Source organism: Eutrigla gurnardus (genome assembly GCF_963514095.1).
Source record: "Eutrigla gurnardus genome assembly, chromosome: 4".
NCBI classification, from domain to species: domain Eukaryota; kingdom Metazoa; phylum Chordata; class Actinopteri; order Perciformes; family Triglidae; genus Eutrigla; species Eutrigla gurnardus.
The window spans coordinates 15,608,908-15,631,589 of NC_139918.1; the positions used below are offsets into that span (position 1 = coordinate 15,608,908).

The 22,682-nt window shown below is 42.4% G+C and overlaps 2 protein-coding genes across 2 annotated transcripts in view; one reads left to right on the forward strand and one right to left on the reverse strand.

Moving 5' to 3' along the window:
- The window catches only part of ltb4r2b (leukotriene B4 receptor 2b), an 88,848-nt gene that overhangs the window by 2,783 nt on the left and 63,383 nt on the right, over nucleotides 1-22,682 (reverse strand). The window contains exon 2 of the mRNA XM_084008280.1: nucleotides 1,580-1,642. The gene's annotated coding sequence lies outside the window, so the exon portion shown is untranslated. The remainder of the gene's footprint in view (nucleotides 1-1,579; nucleotides 1,643-22,682) is intronic.
- nfatc4 (nuclear factor of activated T cells 4) lies at nucleotides 7,878-22,587 on the forward strand. Its single transcript, XM_084008263.1, has 13 exons — nucleotides 7,878-8,542; nucleotides 12,456-12,601; nucleotides 14,351-14,863; nucleotides 14,988-15,163; nucleotides 15,570-15,732; nucleotides 15,991-16,091; nucleotides 17,585-17,686; nucleotides 17,895-18,082; nucleotides 18,722-18,862; nucleotides 19,779-19,834; nucleotides 20,024-20,150; nucleotides 20,293-21,012; nucleotides 22,300-22,587. The coding sequence occupies exons 1-13, from the start codon at nucleotides 8,350-8,352 to the stop codon at nucleotides 22,368-22,370; spliced, it is 2,697 nt and encodes an 898-aa protein (XP_083864389.1). The 5' UTR covers nucleotides 7,878-8,349; the 3' UTR covers nucleotides 22,371-22,587.

Consider the following 22,682-nt stretch of genomic DNA (forward strand, 5'->3'; position numbering starts at 1 on the left):
ACATTTGACATTTGAACTTATGTATGTTTGTAGTTTTGAATCGGTGTTTGGATACAATACATATTTTGTTTTGAACTCGTACCATTTGCATTAGAAGTTTTAGAAATTGTGTACGTTTGTTGTTTTTCTTCCAAGTATGCAACGTTTCTTTCTGTAGGAAGCAAGATTTGGCCTGTTTATCACTGCTGGTTAGGAACTGTACTGGAGGCGGCAGCGGAAGAAGACCTGTTTTTCTACACTGACCACTGAAAACAACCCTGACAACTTTAATGAAACTGTCTTCACACATCTCTGAAACATCTACACGATCGTGTGATTTGGACTGACACGGCATGACTGGGCGTTGAAAAGAGATAGTAAAAGAGGAAGGGTGACTATTAATCTGCATCTTTGAAATAATCTTTCAGATAACAGACATGTTGGGGGTCTGATTGTTGACTTGTTTGGTAGAGACGGCGATGATCTGGGGAATAATAAACATTACAAAATATTGTTCACTAACTAGAGCAGGAGGATGGCTGCCACCCTGACGCAGCCTCTAAAATATTCACACCAGTCCCCATGGCCAACAATGTAGCTGAAACTCAGAGGCAGCATGCTAAAACACGTCAAACTTAAGCAGCACTGCAGCACACAAACACGTTTCGACAGTCTCCGATGCAATTTTTGTTACTTGTCTTGTGTCTTTCTTTCTCGGTGCTTTTACATGGGAACTAGTACCATGCAGTGTAGAGGTCACACATGGCTGACCTTTAAGGGAACACACAGATGAGAAGGTGTATCCCTGACCAACTCTGACTATTATCATGGACTCCTGTGCTGAATAAAACAATTGCATGTGAGTGATGTAGAAAGAGGAAAGATATGATCCCCGGAAATGTCCTAATTGCCAGAGCAAGGAAATGTCCTAATTTCCTTGCTCTGGCCCCACTAATGCAAACGATTTATTCTCCCCTGATGGCTAAAGCCAAGAGAGAATGAGCAAACAAATTCTTATGTCACTAATAGGACAAATGCAACAGAAAGCTGATGCCGAGCAACACATAGATGCTGTCAGGAGAAAGCATTGTTTCTCAGAAAATTTTGAATACCACAGTTTTTAATAATTCCAACCCACACATGACCATGTTTATCAGTTCAGGTATAAACACAAACAATTAGCAAATCATGACCTAATGTTCCAGTAGATACCGAGGGGGAAACGGACTGGATTTCTTTATACTTAAAAGACAAACTAATGAAAGAACTGTTAGGCCTGCATGCTAATCCTACCAATGGGGAAAAGATACAGAAGATGATGAGTTTTGACAATTTCAAGCAATTATTTGGGTTTGAAAACAACAAAACTTTTGAAAGAATTACTTAAATGACTTTTTCCTGCCAGAAACTCTGTTTGCAAATAAAGAATCGGCGTCCAAGGTTTAAAGAAAATAATGAGTCATTGAGTTTGTAATAAATCTGCTATGTATAAATAATCAAGTCAAGGAAAGTAAATAATTCTTTTAAAAGGCTAATCCTAGAAAAGAGAGAGAAAGAGGGAAAATGTCCCGAATCAAGTAAACGTTGGAGAGTGACTGACCTTCCCAGGACTTGATGTGTCTCTGTGATAAATGTGAGATTTGATTATCCCACTGCTGCTCTCCGCTCTGTCCGACAGTGTTTCCTTCGAGTGACTGTCTCTGTTGGCTCTGTCCATAATAAACCGAATCACATCCTGCCTCACAGGCTGCAACACGCTGTGGCTGGAGAGAGGGAGGCAGAGAGAGGTGTGTCCTTCCTTAAATCTCTGACTTCAGCGCTGAGCTTTCATCTCCATATATGATTATGATCTTGTGTAATGCATCTGTGCTATAGCACTGCATGCATTAAGGACATTTAAATAAACAAACATTCATCCTTCCCCAAAGGATGTCCCACTGTCATTTATCAAAATGCATTTTTCTGTGTCTTGAGGCACTTTTCACTGTCAGTGAAGTGTTGCATAATCTGACACAGCAGACGAATGGAGGTGATTCAAATTCTTGCACAAGCTCCTCCATGTCATAGATGCTGGGCACGCAAGCACAAGCATGCATAAGAGTAGCACACACACACACACACACACACACCCACACCCACACACACACACACTTATTAAAAAGTGACTCACGAGTTCTTACATGCTTTCGACACTGACTGAAAGGCTACGGTTCTAGAGAAATGGTGAAGAAATGAGAGGAAGTCCAAAGATGAAACCTTTCTCCATGCAGGGAAGGTTTGCTGAAAATGCACGCTCATAATCAGTGACGTCATCATGGCTCACGTTCATGCAGTTTCACGCAGTGGAGCAGCTGACTTCTGGTATATGATAGGCAACTGTCAGCCGCTGAGCAGCTGAAATAGTTATCCCCATAATCATCATATTTAAATGATTCTTTGTGGAAAGCATCATTTATCTGTTCGTAGTAAGAGCCAACAGATATTCATCATTTTTAATCCACTTTAGCTTCATAACTTGTCTTATTTATTATTTAAAACTTATAACTTATTTAAAACTTATTATGAAAACACCCAAAATACACATTTTGATTTACTTCACTTTATGTATTTGTGCACATAGATTTCTCCTAAATTCACCAGAAGTTAACATGAGACAATGCCAAATTTCAGAAAAATACGAAAATAAAAATAATTGGCTTAATGTAAGTAATAGGAACCTGGATAGCTGGATTGCAAATTAATATCTAGTGTCTTGCAAAATGTATGTATTTTTACATTTCATATCTTTAAAGGCCTTTCTCTCAAAATGAGTTTTTCCTACCCTATTTTGTGGCACATCACAGTCTCATCCCTATTCATCAGACGCTTGACGCTTGCTCAAGGGCCCCTTGCGGCGACGCCGGGGTGAAATGACCAAGCAGCAAGCGTCTGATGAATAGGGATGAGACTGTTTTGGTTGCTGAGATATTTCAAGTGATGGGCCGACCTAAAGACTGACCAGCGTGGCTGAAAATATAAATAGCTTTGTCGGGGACATGTTGCAACTTAGCATTGTAAACAGTTCAGATATGTTTTATAGTTATAGAGATTATTTACCACAGGAAGTGCTTGAAAACGGAATCGTCCCACCAGGAATACATTTTTTTATCGTGTATGTTCAGCTAATTAAGGAATGGGGTCTGCTCAACCATGTAATTAAACGAGCATACTTAAAGTAAGGGGCTAAGTTAAGATATATTGACTTGAAGAACTACATTATACATTGAAAACTACCAGGAAATAGCAGCATCTTTAGTTTGAGCTCAGACCACTTGTGAACGCTTAAGTATGGCTTCTTCTCCATAGACAAACAAACATCATCATGTCACGAGTCTCTTATCCTGTTTAATGACGTGAATGATGTTCTCACAGCGGGAATGTGGAGAAGGAAAGGTGACCTTTAAATGACAAAGAGAACTACTTCAGCACACATCTGTTCAAGAATCATTTTATTAGTAATGTTTTTATACTTATTGAAAAATTACCCATTGCTATATTGTTGAAGAACACCTTATCTCTTCTGAGGTAAAGAAGGGTGTGGTTGAATGCAGCAGTCTCTGGAAGTCTGTTTGCTCATCATATACTGACTTACATCATATACTATTATGTATTAGTTAGTTTGGCATTTGCAGCAGTGATGGAAAACCTTTGGAAATAATGTCTGATGATATTAAATAGAAAGGTCATTTAATTTCCCAAACACATGCAGAGACCCAGGAAATCAGTCATTTCCATGAAAATGCAACAAAAACAGTTCACCCGACCATGAGGATGTACAGTCTGAATAAATGTCTCCTTGTCTGACAGCTGTCGCCCATATTGTCCTTATGGAGCTATAGGAAACCTTCCCTTCTGTTTTACTGCTCTGATAAGAACATGTAAAGATGTAAATACTAATATATAGAGCAGTGTACAGTAGGTTATCCAGTCTGGGAAATGAAGATGAAGCAATATGAACGAACGTCAGATAAGGTAATGTATCATTTCACTCCGTTTGTCTCTGACTCAGAACACAAGTGTGTGTGTGTGTGTGTGTGTGTGTGTGTGTGTGTGTGTGTGTGTGTGTGTGTGTGTGTGTGTGTGAGGGCTCAAGTTGCAAAACATTGATAACAACAATGTGTGTCCCGAGGCTGTGAAAGCAGTTGAGGAAAGTTACAGGAAAGCTGTTCAGACTTTCACCACTGGATGGCAACACGTCCACAGGAATCACTTCCTGTTTTCTCCTTTCCTCCCATAAACTTGACACTCCGCAGTTCCTCCAGTGTGTTGCACTCATCCATTGCATGGCAGCATTCCTTGAAATAATTTTACGAGCCATTCAACTCCACAGTTTCACAACCTCCACCGAAAAACTTTCCCTTTCCACAGAGGAACTGTGTCTGGACCGCTGAACACGTGGACACAAACAGAACCTAGTCCGGCTTTATTATCAGTGAGCTCAGTGTTCACTGAAGGTCTTCTGCTCGATAACATGCCAAAACTCACAAAACTAAAGCTATTGTTGTTACCACTCTGATAAATCAAGTTACTTTAAAGGTGCGATGTGTGACGATAATTTTGTTTCAAATATTCAAAAACTGAACTTCATGACCACATCGTCGAAGACGTCTATGTTTTTCATTGATGAGATACCTTCTGAAATGAGCATGTTAACTAGCTAACATCGGCCTGTCGTGTCTTGTAATACCACTTGTTCCTCTAGGGGTGATAGTGAGTTTCTATAGTGTCCAGTTAGCCCAGTCCAACATGAGAGGACAGAGAAGTAGAGCTGCAGAGCTGTAGAGCTTTTCGATAAATATCCATGGTCTGTTTGCATTTTGATAGTTTGTTAATGGATTAAATCCAATCTGTCAAAAACGAGACAATGATTTGCATCTTAACCACTTACCGCCGCCGTCAGGCTGCTTCTTCGCTCTGGGAGACGTACACCCAGTTAGTAGTTAGCTCGGATCAGCAAAGTGCAAACCCCAGCAGAGGGGGTCTTATGGGGGGTCCAACTCCCTGTTGGATCAGCAAAGTGCTGCAACAATCCAGCACACTCCAGGCACCGCAGTTTGTTCTGGCTGAATTTGAGTTGCTGCAGCTTTTGACTGGGGGTTTAATCTGATGGCTGAAAATGTAGATTATATGGAACCATATTGAAGTAAAATGCTGCCACCCTTTGAAGCATTTGGCCAGATCTTAGACATGGCACCTTTACTTCAGGACACCCATGTTAAGACTATTGTATGGAGATATTGGATCAAGTCAAAGGGCGCTAAATCTGAAAATAACTTACATGTTACACTGATATTGCACATATTATGCATATTTTTTTTATACACATATATAGGTAGCTGTGTATCTTCCTTGTAAATGTAATTGAGTTTTCCTTTCCTTCCTTTTGGATATGAAGTGCTATCTTTACATGTTCTTGTCCATACAGAAAACATGCACACACACACACACACACACACACACACACACACACACACACACACACACACACACACACACACACACACACACACAAATATGTATAACATAATTATATATGGGAGCTACAAGACTGCTGCCATCTTTATGAACACATCATACACATACACATTTGACCAACCTTTAACCAATCTTGTTCATCTGCAATAAACTTAACAAACACTTTCTTTAATTTCCCCCTCTGGTTACAAATTATGTGCACAGTTCTGCAAGAAAGGCATTGAGGCACCGTAGGGAGGGTTTTCAGGGACTGCGGGTCAGACAAACTATAACAGGCAGTGCAACTGCTGTGAAAAGGGTACTTTGACATGTGAAGGGGAGGGCACTTCAACATTTCCAAAAAACTCTCTTGAACACTTGCTAGTGTACGATCGTTGAAGCTGCCACATGCCAACCTGGCACACGTGCCTGAGGTTGCTAACCCCTGCTTTAGTGCTACTTTATTTACTTTGTTCTATTTCCTTGTTTTGTTCTATTCTAATTTAAACATTCAACTATCAGTACTACTAGTTTTTCATTTTCTGTGTTCTCAGCTTGTGGGAGAGGGGGCTGGTCCTGTATTGTAAAATTAGCTGAACCTTGACCTTGGACGATGACCTTGAAAATGCTTTTTTTTTCTCTCTCTCCATTTTTTGCCTTCCATATTTAACCACCATTAGTCACATGCAAAAACGTTTCAGAAACAGAGCTGATAAATCTGAAAACACCAGCCTTTGCAATTGAGTGTGGACGAGGAAGCTTTTCCAAAACAATGACGTATGCGCTCTTAAACACAACGGAGGACTGTGCAGCAGTAAAGTTAAGAAACCAACTTCCCTCCAGAGGGAAAAAAACTTGAACCGGGCTCAACTTTTGCCACAACGCAATGCGATGTAATCCAGCAAAACACTGGACCGCCCAATCAAATACATGCAAGAGATTATAACTGCTAAATGACTTTGTAACACAAAAGCTGTAGTTATGCTTTGCGACCGTTGAGATGGATAAAAGAATTGCCGCCGAAACTTTGTCAGAGTTGGAGATTCAGTATTCAAAGATGTATTTGTCACTTATTTGTAAGATATTTGCATTGAAATGGATACTTAAGAAGATTTGCTGAAATGTGCAACACTAATTAGATAACATTTCAAAGACAATTATAAAAGTAAAGATGTCAGTGCATATTCTACACTATACGCCTTTCTGTGCTTCACATGCTCAGTAGTGCCTGTATAACACATTGCTGTTTTGGGTCTAGCTTGGTGGATATCCTGTCGTTTGCGACTGGTAGGCCAATTAAACAGTATCAAAATGAAATAGCTGCTTACAAGGCCCCCAAACAAACTGAAGACTCAAACAACGAATTGAACTCTCTTTCACTTCTTAATGTTGTACGGGTTATCAGATTCTGATACGAAATGATTGTGTCGGCCCTGCTGGTAGCACTTTTTCCCCTCCCCAAACAGTCTTCAACATCTTGAGATCAGGATCCAGAGCCTGCCCACACAACCCCAAGAGGATGACAGGGAGAGCGAAGCAAGCCCCAAGTTACACGGGCAGTATGACATACATAATGGTTGTGAGAATCTGAGGAGGAGGAGGAGGAGGAGAGAGGAAGGGAGGAGGAGGTGGAGGGGGGAGAAACAAGGAGCTTGACTGAGGCGGAGAGAGCCAGAGAGAGTGTTTATTTAAGTTTTTTGTCTCCTGACTCAGACAGAGAGCAGACTACAGAGGATAATGAGAAACAGATCTTTGGTGGAGAGGAAGAGGAGGGAAGGGAGAAGAAGGGAAGAGGAGGAGTTGGTGGGGAGAAGAGAGGAAGGAGGAGTTGGGTAAAAAAAAAAAAAAAAAGGGAAAAAGAAGAGGAGGAAAGGGGGAGGAGAGGGAAGAGTGACAGCCAAAAAAGGGGGGCCGTCGTGTTCATCGCCACAGGAAATAGGCCCTCTTATGTTCACTAACTGACAGTTAACATCACAGCCCTGGTGGCCATGCAGCCGGCCTACAATGGCAGGTTTGGGAGACAGTGAGCTGCTTGCCATGAGTCCTGCTCATGATTGGAATAATAATCATATTGTTTCGGCTTTAAAAGTGTGAACATTTTATTGATGCTGAGGATGATATGGAGATAAACTTCATTACTGTGGGGGCACCAATAAAATGATGTGCTGGTGATGCTAGATAAGATGTATGTTGTAAAGATGTGCACGGTTTCAAATATGTGTTGGAGTTTTAAGTAAATGTGAAGTGAGTTTGAGTAAAAGAGAAGCCTGAAGAGTGAGTGGGGTGGGGGGGAGAGGAGGGAGGCTGGAGGTTGGGCAGGGGGCTCATGACTGACAGCCACAAGGTCCTATGGGGAATGAGTAACGGTCCAACTGGAGCTGGGAAACCCACCCAAAGGCAATTAAGGGTAAAGGACGACAAAAATATTTGATAAACTTTTTTTCCCCCTCTCTCCGTCTTGAACTGGGAAGAAGACGCTACGGGGGGATGGCGATGGAGCTAGAATGAAAGACCCGAACCTATCCGGGAGATGTGTTTCGGAAAAGATTGTGAGATCTTTGGAGCGAGAGGGATTTGATTTGAACCGCAAGGCATCCAGGCTGCAAAAAGGGCAGCAAATCCTCGAGGAAGAAGCGGTCCTCATCGTGTGGAAACAGCTTGGGAAAAGTTGCTGAAGTTACACCAAAACGTTCCACGAGGAGGGATATTTGCGCAATGACACGCACATAGGAGAAGGACAAACGTTTTGGGGGGATATCTCGGGGGGGAAACTCGTCTTTTTCGAGGCGCACCGACGAAGTTGACGTCGCCGTATCCGACGCGGGGAGATAAGATTGTATCACTCTATCCGTATCCTGTCCTCGCTGCCGGAGGGCGATGGGGGCCGCGCCGGGTTCGGGCTGGGAGGAGGGAGAGTTCGAGTTCAAGTTGGTGTTTGAGGAGGACCCGCCGCCGCGGCAGAGCCAGGGGCCGTCCCCGGTACGCACAGCGGAGCCGGAGAGCTCCGTTCCCGGGGAGGAGAGTGAGTGCGCCCTGCTGCACCTGGAGTCCTCCAACAGCAGCAGCCTGGGTTAGAGTCATTTCTTGGATGGTTACATGTGTTGAAACAAAGGGACGCCGCAGATAGAGGTGGCCTGAGCGGCCTGACTGCGTTAGCTTCATGGGAACGTCTGTGTGTGCGCGCGCGAGCGTGCGCGCGGGGCGCTGCGTGCTGCGCGTGCCGTAACGAGGCCCTTCGTGTGCGTGCCTGATTGTGCTGATGTGATGTGTGTGTTTGGACTTGCATGTGCGTGCCTCTATCCGCATAAGCATGTGAGCATGGGTATATTTGTTTTTGTGTGTTTGTTTTGTGAGTCGTGTGCATATCTGATTGTGTTCCTGTTTGTGGGGGCATTTGCGTGTGTGTGTGTGTGTGTGTGTGTGTGTGTGTGTGTGTGGGTGTGTGTGTGTGTGCGTTTGTGCGTGCAGCCTCAGACTCAATGTGTTTCCAATCAGCTGTGCGTGTGAGTAGAGTTAACAGCTGCCATCTGGGAAGGAGCCTCAACCTCTGTGTACTGAACAGGCACCACATACACACCTCCCTCCCTCATACACACACACACACACACACACACACACACACACACACACACACGCACACACACACCTTGTATCTTCACCCGCCCACACTGGCATACAGTTGTATTACCACACCCAAGGCATGAGAGAAACAAGGGTGTAATTTTAGGTAATACGTTTTATTTTCCAGAGCATCATTTGTCAGCTCTCCTGATGCTTCTGGTGGCGATGGCACTCCTAGTATTCAGATGGATCTCCTCAGATCTCAGATGTGTTGATGCAAACCAGTGGGCCACAACCTTTGAAAACAACGTTGACTTGCCACCTCTGGTCAGCACTTTGACATGTCAAACAAATGTGACCATTTCAGTTTTCATGATTTTTAGATGCCTGAAGAGGTCGGATGTGATGCTGTATTGATCCCACTTTTTTTCCGAAACCAAGTTATCTGGGGATACAAAGTACCAATCCAAGGCCAGTGCTCTATTTTTGCCCATTTTTCGCTGAATGGAATTCACGTGAATCAGTTTTACGAGCGAACACAAGGCCACAGATTTTTTACGGGGCTAAGAACTCAGTAAATTATAATGAAAAACCTGAATTTTATAACAGTGATGGAATAATAATTTAACGTGGATCAGTCACGGCGTGTCCACTAACTGACTACAGGCCTTTGTGAGATTATTTAGCAATTCACAAGAAAGAAAATCAGTTCTTATCATCTCAGGACCCCTCGTATTTATCTTGTGACCCCTTGTGGGAAGTTCCTTATGAGAAGTTCACCTCAGGGCACAGAATGAAGTATTTATATTGTACTTAGACTCAAAGGCACAGTGTGTTGCAATTGTGTATGGAATATAATGTTATTAAGTGTATAATTACCCCCAAAATAAGAATTGTTGTGTTTTTGTAACCTTAGAATTAGTTTGTATCTAGGGCTGTTTCTACAGTAGCCCAGGATGGACAAACCAAACACTGGCTCTCAATTGTGTTTTTTTGCTTTTGCCACCAAAAGCAAGAGACAAACTGATGACGTACGATAACCGGTAGATTTATGCATTATTTTTGCAAGAAAAAAGCAAAGGAAGTCTGAAAAACTACAGCAAACGTTTGTGTCCAGTGTAGCAAGAACATATTTCTCAACATGCTAGTCCTTGTAGTTCTTTAAGGGGTTCAACTCAGGACACAGAATCAAATATTACAGTTGGACGTGAGATTAACTTTATTGTGTTCAATAAGTGTAAGCTACATTTTCATGGCTCATAAACATCCCTGCTGGTCTGCACACAAACATCTGAATCATCGGTCCATGTGAAAAGAGAAGTTGCCTCAGCACTGCAGTTTTAACCACTTGGAAATATTTCTGTTGCCAGGAAACATTTGAAGAGATTTTTTCACCCCGAGTCTTAATTTGTTGGCAGTTGCTGTTGTTGTGTGTCCATGTTGCCCAAAAATTGCCTGTAGGGCCCGCTGCCACTACAGCGCAACAACAATCAGTTGGAGCCTCGCTCATTACAGAGTAACTACTGTTTGGCTCCATGTGGAGGGCGACCGCACCACGCTGGGGAAATGTTGTGGTGAAGACTGTGGTCTTCAGGGGGTTTGTCCTCATTTGGCTGATTTTCTTTTTTGCAAAAAGTTCAAAAAGTTCTCTTTGAAATGTTTTTTTTTTTCTTTTTAAAAAAGGGAGAGAAAAAAAACAAAATTATCAGTCAAGTTTAGCTGAAGAGTTGGGTTTGTTCTAAGCGGTGTCAGATTTGGAGCAAATATTTGGTTAAAATTCCTGCACTATTTGTGAGTATAAGACATAGAAACGCTATTGAAATTGCTCTTCACCTTCAAAGTGGAGTTTAAAAGGGTGTTTAGTAAATAGTTTCCATATGACTATGTGAAATGATGTGATATAAAGCCAGAGTCTACTATGTCATGCAGATATTTTTACCAATCTAATGTACAGTGTTACTTAGAGGTGTAACGATTCATTCAATTAATCGATGAATCGATTGTCAGTCCTATAGATTCAACTAAATCGATCTGCTAAAATAAATAAATAGAATGAATCGTTTTGGCTTCACCAATAATCGATCTAAATGCATTTAATCGGATGAATCGTGATTCTTACTTATGATTAATGTTTTAATACGTTTAAGACACTCTCTCCCCTGCCAGCATGTAGTCTACTGAAACATTTTCAAAATAACTGAGCAATGTTTAATTACATTTTTGTATTCAGCATAAAATATTATGCAGGACTACTTTTTTATAGAATAAATATGTTATTTTTCACCTTTCAGAAAAATACAGAGGCCTTGCATTATTGCATGTTAATTTCATGGATATATACTTTTGGTTACAAGTTACTGAATCAAATCGTGGTTTACAGAATCGAATCGAATCATTACAACAACAAAAAAATCGTCCTTGAATCGAATCGCCAACTACTGTATCGTTAATCGAATCAAATCGCTGTGAAGCCAAAGATTCACACCCCTAGTGTTACTTTTAATGTCCTTTTTACAAATCATTTACCATTCTTTGCTGCCTTTCCATAAACGTGTTCCTCAATTTGAGCTGAAATAATTGACCATATAGCTGTTTCCAGTCTAAATGCTAAGCTATAAGTGCTAGCGTCTCATCTTACTGTTAGTGAACTGTCATATTTCTCCAAAAGTGAAAATATTCCTTTGTATTAAAAGTGTCAAAAACACGGCACTTGTTTCAGAGACATTGAGTGTGGGGAAAAGTTCCAGTTGCTTGCATTGTCAATGTGGCATCAATCAGTTTATCATGGATAGTTAATGCGTAATGAATAATGTAGGCATGGTGATGATAACAAAAAAAAAATAAAAAATGAAACTCCGCTTCCCGCAAATTCTGTTTACAGTATTCCGATTGACATGTAATGAGTCTTTCTTGTGCCAGATGTAAAAGAACAGCACGTTTCCAAAGCGAGCTGTCATTTGGTGGTTGTGGAAAAAAGATGAATGGGAGGTCACATGACCTCCTAAATCCACCGCATATCATATAAAAAGGAAGTGTGTTTGATCAAAAGAAGAAGAAAAAAGAAGAAAGCAGCCATTTAATTGTTGCCATGTGGAAGTAAAGGTGTATATTATTAAAATGAAATCACTCTAAACCCTTCATTGGCAGCATTGGTATAATCTGCATTGTTTCAGCAAGTAACACCCCCCCCCCCCCCCCCCCCCACACACACACACACAGACACAATCACACACACACACACACACACACACGCACACACACAGTTTTGATACTTTTGCCAACAAGAGTGTGTGTGATGCTGTCAAGTGTTTTCAAGCTGTGCTCTGAACTCGGGATGCGTGCCACTTCATTTTCTAAATCATAGTTCGGTGCCAGCGTTTGTCATGTTTCCACACATCTAGCCTGATTATTCTTTCTATCAGTTACAGACAACCACCACTCAATCAGCATCCCCAGCCCGCCATCCTCGGCCAACCAGCGGGCTGGGATGCATTCCCCGCCCCCACGGAGGGCCCTCGCCAGAGAGTTCAGCGGGACCTACGAGAGCCTGCCGGCGCGCTCTGTACAGGTGAAACAACATGCTGACTTTCTCCACACAGTGACAAACATTTACACTTAGTTAAGGGATTATAGCCACTCAGCAGTGATGTCATTTACGTTGACATTTAGGGCATTCAGCAGATGGTTTTGTCCAAAGCGATTTGTCGAAAGAAAAAAACCACAATATATCATTGCCGGAAGCAATAAATAAAGTAAAGTAAGATTTGAAAAATAGAAGCGTGTGAAGTGTTAGGTCCTCCTCCGAGTAAAGTAGTACCTGAGGATACATAAAGTAAAACAGTGCTATGATCCAAGTGCTACAGGTAAGAACATAGAAGTGCTTCGTTTTTTTTTTTTTGTGGAAGTGAGTCATGCTATGCAGAGTTGAGGTGAAGTCTGAACAGGTGAGTCTTGAGTCTTTTGCGGAAGATGGCAAATGACTCTGCTGTCCTGATATTGGTCGGGAGTTTGTTCCACCACTGAGGACCAGAACAGAGAAGAGTCGGGACTTGGGATGCGGGCCCACCGGTAAGCCAGTGGAGGTCACGGAGGGGGGGGGGGGGGTTACATGGGAGAATTTGGATAGATTGAAGACGGTTCTGGATATGCTGCAATGGTTTAGTCGCTGAGGCCGGGAGTCCAGCCAGGAGAGAGTTGCAGTAGTCAAGGCGGGAGATGACCAGTGCTTGGAGCAGGAGTTGCGTTGCGTCCTTTGTGAGGGCAAATCTGCAGGATCGGGCCACAGCAGTGATGTCGGAGGTGCAGGATAGTTTCCATTATTCTAGGTGAATTTCTTACCCTCCAGACTCCCAATCTTATTAGTTGTTAATTCAAACAGTATTTACTTACATTTCTTTGGAAAAAGTCTTGCTGGAAGGAATAGTTCACTCACAAAGTGATCAGGTACTCACCCTGTCTTACCTGCATTCTTGAAGAAAACTTTGTTTTTCTCGGCTGCCTCCAGGGTGCACGAAGAAACAAAAAAACTGAAATTCTTGATGAAGTTGACTGACATCAATGGGGGCTGCTTTTAACAACAGCAATAACTTTTCTGCTATATTTCTCCTGCGCAAGCATGAGGTGCACATGCAGAAGTGTTTTTAATACTAAGCTTTTAGCTAAGATGCATGTGTTTGGTTGTCGTGAGCATTGGACTGGATAAACAATACTCAAATTATATTGTAGTGCAAGTGTGAGAGATGTAAATGGTTGTTTTGATAACGTTTTGCTGCAGGACAAGCAGGGAATTCTCTTCAAGTTGTTGTTGCATTCAGCTCCTTATGTGAAATGCCCCCATCCAATATTTGAGAATGTTTATTAAGTGAATTTGGTAGTTTTTGTTTGCATTACAGATATTGCTGTTCAGCGGCTCACTCAAGCAGAAGTGAAAACAATAATTCAATATATCACAGCTGTATCTTTGTGATAATTAGTGTGGTACATTTTGTATATCCAAAAATTCAGAATGTCCCTTAATCCTTTTGTTAACCTCTAAAAATGAATCATGGTGATAGCAATTTTTCATCTACAATCAATTCATTTTCAGAATCTTTTTAATCCCTGAGGCCAAGGTGATCGTCACATTTCTTGTTTTGTCTGAGGAAGAGTTACAAATCTAAAAGTCATTTGATTTTATGAAATATAAACCATAGAAAGCAGATACTTATATTTGAGGTTGGAACCAGGAAATGAGTTGACATTTTGACCGATAAATGATTATAAATGATTTTCTTTCTGTCAACTGAGCAAAGTATCCTCGCTCTCCTCTTCCCTCCAGGTTTCAGAGTCTCGTGTGGTCGAGTGTCCTAGCATCCAGATAACCACCATTTCCCCTGAAGACGACCTAGCACCAACCATTTCCAGTTACTGGGACATGGGTGGCGGTGGTGGGTGGGACCGAGAGCGCCTCTATCTGCCCCTGCTGGACCCCTTTTCTTACCGAGACAGATGCCCCGGCTCCCTCAGCCCCAGCCCCGGCTCCAGCCCCTCCTCCCGTGGCTGGCTGAGCCCCGCCTCCAGCTGTGACTCCCTGCTGGTGGAGGAGGAGGAACTGAACGAGGCCACAATCAATTTCGGTCTCTCGCCGTCCTCGAGGCCCACCTCCCCCGGGGGTAAAAAGCGTAGGAACTCGCCCCTGGTCTCCCCCTGCACCTCACGGAGGGGCAGCTATTCAGAGGAACTGCAGGGATGCAACCACGACGGTGGAGACTCCACCCCTCAGTCGCAAGCTCCGCCTAGCAGCTGTGAGCTCAGCATCCCGCAGAAAACCAGGAAGACTTCATTGGAGCAGGTGAAGACTTTGGCGTGGTGTTTCTGAAATGTCGTTGTTCTTCATATGAAAGATGATTAAAATGCTCATTAGTTACACAAATTGCATCACAGTACAGGGATGAACCATACTTTCTGTTTTTCAGTTGTCTCCCAGGGAGGTGGATCAGGAGCAGGCTCCAGGCCACAGCTCCCCCTGCCCGCTGCCAGAGAACCAGCAGACCAGGAGAGAGCCCCCTTCCATGGGCATGGACTACCTCTCTGTGCCCCCTGCTCTAGCCTGGGGCCGGACCCGAGCCAGCGCCCACAGCCCCCTGTTCAGGTAAGGATACACACCACCGTTTATATGATAGTATGCATCGGACACTGCAGGATGACACTCATGATGTGTTAAAGGGTTTCCCAGGGAAAAAGGAAAAGTATTGCATTTAAAAAAAAAAAACAGAATGTCACTGTGGTTGCATCTGTCTTTGCAAACAAAAAACAACCACAAAAAGGAGTTAATTAATCTAATTGTGATTTTTGTTAGATGAAAAAAAAAATCCCCCATCTGAAGATGAATAAGTATATGTCAGCAACGTCCTACCATTACCTACGTTTGTGCAACAAGTTCATCTTGCCATGTTTTCATGTGTAAATAATGTAAGTCTCATTATTTGGTCTGCAAAAGCGGTTATTCACTCTTGTGCTCCCTGCTTAGTGTTGCTGTCCATCCTATGCACTTGCAGGTCTAACGCCCTGCCACCACTCGACTGGCCGCTGCCATCCCAGTTTGACCAGTACGAGCTGCGTATTGAGGTGCAGCCCCGTCCACACCACAGAGCCCACTATGAGACGGAGGGGAGCAGAGGAGCCGTCAAGGCCACGCCGACGGGACATCCTATCGTCAAGGTGAAACCCCAACCTGGAGTTTCAGGCAATACAGCTCAACAAACGTCTTGCTCAGAAATGCTGCACAAACTTAAATATATCGATCTACAGTAACAGCCCGACTGCCCTCACATCAAATGTAACTTCTAGTACGCTGTAGTAGAAATGGGATGTTGTGATTTTTTTTTTATAATACTGGAACAAAGACATGTTGTGGCTCACTGCTGTTGGCCTCATCACAGTTTGATTTCGTCCCTCACGCCGTGTCTCTCTGTACAGCTGTGTGGATACACAGAGAGGAAGCCGCTCTCCCTCCAGGTTTTCGTTGGAACAGCTGACGACCGATCAATCAGGCCACATCCCTTCTATCAGATACACAGGTACGGTATTTATATTTAAAATCACCCTCACCACCCGGCATCCTTCTATCACACATTTATATTCAAGGGACGCACTTGTATTCACCATCTGACCACTGTGGCTTTAACCATTGCGCAACTTACCACCAGCTGCTTCTAGTGTTGGTCTGGGGCATTTCTTCAGCAGTTGTTGTCAATGTAATGTGCTCTGGACATGGGCATAATGCAGAAGATGAATAACCTTCCAGAGCAAAAACATAGCTAACTATGTGCTTGTTTTTGATGTTATTCTGTTCAGTCTTTCCACATTTTTTAGATATTTTGGGGAATTAACAGCATATTATTTCTCTGTATCCCACTGTGTTGAAGTAATCTTGACATTTTCCTTACCGCATCAATATTTGTTCTTTTCATGAATGGCTATGCAAAATCCGAAAAAAGTGTTTCATTAAATTTTGCACATGACAGAGTGCTGCAGGAATTAATCCTAAAACCCAGACATGGGTGTTTGGTTAGATGCTCTAAATAAGGGCTGTGGTTAAAACCAAACATATGAGATTTTAACATTTTATTCTATGATATAAATATGTCTCCAAAAACCCCTCTGGTGAATTTTGAAGCTTTGACATGTTTTTAAAATGGTGGTTGTTAACAAGTGGCTAAATGAGACTTAAAAATGTCATCATGCCAACCTTTACAGCCTCCTTGTGTATACTTTATAGCCCTATTTAGCTTTTTACTTCTTCTATTGTATTCACGTTTCAAAAGTCATAAACGTGGTGTTAATTTGTCGAGATTATCTTGCTGAATGAAATGTTTAAGTACCATAAACTTTATCTGCAAAAGAGTTCATTTTCTGCCCCTTTACTGTCATCTACTCAACCTCAATTCAAGGTGAAAATTCACAAAGATATACTGTAAAGAAAAGGAATGTACAGGATACTTCAAATGTAAATGTAGCAGATATAAAAGAACAGATACAAACATTTTGACATCTATTCAAAAAAATAAATAAATAGGAGCACTCACTAGATTGCAGATCTCGGCCTGGTGAGTCTGCCACCAATGATGTAATGTTTGAATGAATTGATATATTAGAGTGACAGAGAGACAGACAGACAGACAGACAGACAGACAGACAGACAGACAGACAGAGAGACAGAGAGATGCACACACTAATTGTGTTGGACTTAATATGCATTATTCATTATCAATAAATCTATCAATTGTTTTAAGCGATAATGTATACTTGTTGGATCTGGAACATGTCAGAAAAAAAATATAGAAAGAAATGTTTTCAAATGTATAAAAATAAAACAGAAAAAATCAGAAAGTCTTTGACCTGCAATTTTTGGAAATGTTATTAAATTATTTAGCAGCTGTCAAATAAGTTCTACCAGCTTATCCTGTCCAGAATTGTGGGGTTCTGCATGCAGTATTCTCCAGGAGAGAGCACCACGACATAAAACATGTAAACGGAGGGCTTTTCATTGAATCTCTTCCTCCCCTCTCAGGGTGACAGGGAAAATGGTGGGAACTGCCAGCCATGAGAGCGTCCAGGCAGGGACCAAACTGCTGGACATCCCCCTCAACCCCGAGAACAACATGACTGCACTGTGAGTAGGAAGGAGACGGGGAACTTTTCCTCTACAAGCTCACTTTTTTGTCTATGCATGTTTCTCAGCCTTGTACGCCAATCTCAAGACTATGTTGAAGTCTGCAGTATAGACTTGAGAAGCAGGCTGATGATTTATTCCTTTTTTACTGTTGGAGAATGGGATGAAACGACGTCCGACAGTCATTTTATAAATCTCTGTGTCGCAGCATCGACTGCGCTGGCATTCTGAAGCTGAGGAACTCCGACATCGAGCTGAGGAAAGGAGAAACGGATGTTGGAAGGAAGAACACACGCGTCCGTTTGGTGTTTCGGACCCACCTCCCTCTAGCGCCCCCTGTAGCCCAGCCTGGCCGAATCCTGGCTCTGCAGGTTGCCTCCCTGGCCATCGAATGCTGTGAGTAGCCTGTTCCTCAACTTTAACAGCAACATTTCAAAGTGCTTAAAAAAGTGCATTTGGAGCATATTTTTTCATGTAGCTCTCAGCCTTGCCCCCATCAATAGCAGATGGTTTGACCCAACGAAAAAACCCTGTTTTTTTTTTTAAATTCTGCCATGTTGATTGCAGGGTCATGTCAAAATAAAATGATATCGCTGGGGGTTATGCATAAAGTGAACAGAGGTCCAAAAATCCCTCCAGTGGGTCTTAAAATAAATAATGAACAGTCCCTTATAGTGTCATACGGTTAGACAACAAGTTATCTCAGGTCACTTAACACATTGAACTTCTTTTCAAAGTCCCAACATCACCCAGGGGCAAGCGTTACAGCGACAGTGGCAAGAAAATCTGCCTTAATAAGCTTTTAGGCAGAAATCTGGTGCAGCCCAGGCCCTTGGGTTCCAACTGCACTTGGTGTTGGTAGTAGTATAGTAGTAGTAGTATCAACAGTAGTGGTAGTATTAACAGAAGCAATAGTACCCACATATGTAAGCTTTGTGGCGTGCATTTACAAAGTCAGCCATTTTTTAAACACATGCTGGCTTTAAATTAGGAGCTCATTCAGTGGATTAATTTGCCCGAGTCTTCCTGCCTCAGCCCAGCGATCGGCTCAGGAGCTCCCCGTCATCGAGTCCGCCAGTCTCACATCCTGCTCTGTCGAGGGAGGGGAGGAGCTTCTGCTGAGCGGCTCTAACTTCCTGCCGATCTCCAGAGTCCTTTTCATGGAGAGAGGGACAGGTAACTATCCACAAGAGAGACACAGTGTTTTGTCTGTAACGTCTGTAACATCTTGATCAGTTGCTGACTTACATGAAGTCAAGAAAAATTTTATTAGATAAGAACGACATTTTCAACTAGAGTAGTAACCAGGAAACGGCATTGGTAGCTGGAGTGAGGATATAATAATATTAATCATAATAAAAAACTGAAACTAAACAATTTACACAAAAGACCCATGTAGTCCTATTGGTTGAAACAGGGTTTTACACTGATTTTTTCCTTTTTTGTTGTACAAACAGTCATGCAAGATAATATCACTGAGTCTGAAGATACACTCACTTAAATTTCAGTAAGAAATCAGACAATGGCATTCATTTTTGAATAGTGCACAACAAATTCAATGTTAGTTGCTTGTTTTCTATCATTATTTAGTTGCTCAGTGTAAATTGATACAGTGTGTTCTGGTTTCTGTCTTTCAGTTATTTAACAGCACATATAGAGTATATGAACAGATACTGCATGTCATTCAGTGGAAAAAACAGGAATGATGACAGTTGTTTCTAACCTGCACATTAGTGAGTTTATATAAATAAATAGTCAGTCTAATAAGACCAACAGTGTAAGGTTTAGAAAAACACGTAGCAGTTTATTTGGAGAAATTATCAATTCTTACATCCTTGTCTTTACAGTTCAAAACTAAAAGCTCCTTTTAAGATCACATGCCGGCCTTCAGTTAATCCGCCTTCCTTTAGTCTCAGAATCAGTTATCAGTGGATACTGCTTTATGAGCCAAACAAACCCGTTTTACAGAAGCTTTAATATAAGGCGTTACCTGTGATACAGACAAAGAAAATGATGTTCATTAAAGTGTTTGTGCGTCTGTTTGTTAGTATCTAGGTTACACGTAACCCTACCTTATGTTCTCATCCATTAGATGGTAAGCTGCAGTGGGAGGAGGAGGCTCATGTTGACCGTGACAACAGCAATGAGGTAATTTTGTTTGTGATTTCAGTCCTATAAATTGCAACCGCTTCTGCAACACAATGAACTCGTCGTCACTGATTGGTCATTTAACTGAGCAGATGCAACTGAAGCTGTTTAATGAATGTTGCATAAGTGGAAGAAGCCCAATCCAAATGTCCAACAATGTGGGACAATGAAGGGAACCTTTCTTTATAGTGTGTGCTGTGCGTGAGGGTCCCAGCCTACAGCGACCTGTCTGTCAGTCGGCCGGTGTCGATTAGTCTCTACGTCTCCAATGGGAAGAGGAAAAGGAGCAGCACTCACTGCTTCAAGTATCTCCCCAGTGAGTGTGCAGAAACACCGTATTCACCTCTGTTCCAAAATACCTCCAAAATGAATGTGGCAGGTTATACTGCTGGAAAAGGAGATCATTGGAACACACGGTTTCTGCATATTAGTTCAACTTTTTCTGTTTCTCCTCACAGTTATGTTCAAAGAGGAGGACCCGCTGCTGTCGCGGCCCTCTGTGCTGCCCCTGGATGGGGGGACTGTGTGTCCTGTCGGGGGTCAGCCCAGGATGGACAGGGGCTTCCATGTGAGAGGCGACCCCATGGCTGACGACCGAGGCCTGGGTTTCCACCTGCCCCCCTACCCCTCCACCTACTCCCCCCCCTGCCCCACCATGGGTTATCACGAGGAGTACTGCTCCAAACCCGACGCCGTGCTGGAGGAGCCCGGCGGGTCCAGGGCAGCCCTGTCCGAGCGTAACCCCAGCTTTGAGAACCTGGAGCTGGGCTTCACCGAGCTCCTTCCCCCCTTATACCCCCGCGGCCCGCAGCCTCCCTCCCCCTCCCCTTCCCCGTGGTTGGACTCACCCTACCTTTCCTCCTCGCCCTCTCCCTCCCACTCCTCCTCTCTCAGCCCGTTTCCTGCCGGCAGTCCCATCTCGACCTCCCCTCTGCCTCCCATCCCCACCTCTCCTTACCCCCAGTACTCTGCCTACACTCAGGAGGTGTGTCCCTCACCTCCATCCAACACCAGCCCATATCAGGACATCTGCCCGGCACCCTACTCCCACTACGAGGGCTGGGACCCCCAGGGAAGGGTGCTGGGGATGGGACATGGGGGAGAGGGGGATGCCAAGATCCAGGAGTGTCCCCTGGAGTTTACCAGCTCTTCTATGCACCACATTACATTTGAAGAAGGTGAGTTGCTCTATTTGACTTTCCTTAATGAGTGCAAATGTGTAATAATCTGTTGAGCCCATGAACTGGTTGACTACATTACAGCACACAACAGACAGAGGTGATAATGATCAGTGTTCATATTATTTATGTTATGTATGGATGGATGAGTAGGAGGATGAAGGTTTTGGATCATAAAGAGGTTAAATAAATGAGTATGTGCACAGCTGAATCGTTGAATAGACAGACTAGAGTCCTGTGTCTGTGACCGCACCATAGATTGACATTTTAAAACTAGGATATATGTAGTAGATTTGTTTATTGTTGATATTAAATAATTATTTCCATTCATTTGTGCTTTGTACTGTGGTTGGAGATGCCCTTCATACTCTCTGGTCGTACCTGTGGTGGTCAGTACGTTATTAACATTAGAAATAAACTGCATACTAAAAAAAAATAATTTACAAATAAAAGTCCTTCTGCTCTGTCATTGTGGTTAACGGATCAATGAACAAAACAAATATCAATTTGGGTTTAGACTCTCAATAGGGAAGACTTTTGGCGATTTTAATGGCAATATTAATGATATTTAAAGTGCTGAAAAATAATTAAATGCGGAGTGACAATCAAATATTGTATAGTATAGCCCTACTGATATTGTTTTGTTTGCCCCCAGTACCAGTATTGATATTTAAGTGAATCTGAGGGTTAGGGTTAGCCTATGTTCATTTACATTCATTTTTACATTTGCACAGAAAATAAGTCATAAACAAAGCATAATAAACACATATTTTAGATAAGTATCCCTTAAATGGGTTTTCTGTTTTCTGTACTAAGCGGTACATTTAACAGTTGAAAAATAAACTCAACCTCAAACATGTCTTTTAACATTTCTGTACTGTATTTTCTTGATAAATACACTCTTAAGAGTATATTGGTGATAAGATAATATCAGCCAATATATCAACGGATATTTTCTTGTAGTACCTGGCCATAGTCTAAGAATTTCACACCAGCTGGCTTTTTTTGATGTTCCCAATGTATTGCATTTTGAACTGCTCTGCGATGAAGAATTGTGATATGAGCCAGTTTTAAAAACAAGGGAGCAGATTATCTTTCCCAGACTTTGGAGCGCCTGTCATCAGAGCTAAGAGATTGTTCTTGGAGAAGTTATTCAGATGATACATAGGTTTAAAATGATAAACAGGTTAATAGATACAGGTTGACTACCTTTATTGTTGTTCCAATGACATGTTCATTTATGAGGTGGATGAAAGGATGGAGTGATTTTCTGTTCTCCCTCCACAGTGACGGAGTTCATCGGGGAGGACATCCAGTCTTACCAGTCGGGCTCACAGATGGACGACCAGCCAAACTGAGCTCGGAGCAGCTCGTAACCCCCCCGTTTGATATTCAGCATCATTTTAAATCCATTATGCACTTTGATTTTAAGATGCATCACTCCAGTTACATGTGATATTGGCAGGGGGGTTTGATTATCAGGACACTGTTGTAATTATGATCACAGGTAACTGTTTTATGTGGTTTTTATAAAGGGAAACTAATGTTTTTAACATGTTTTCAATATAAATTATAAGTGCTTAGGTTTGGTGTGTCATGTGTTTTTCTTGCAAAAAGATGAGTCAAATCCAGGCATAAGGCTTGGACACTATGGAAACATGTTTTTTTCT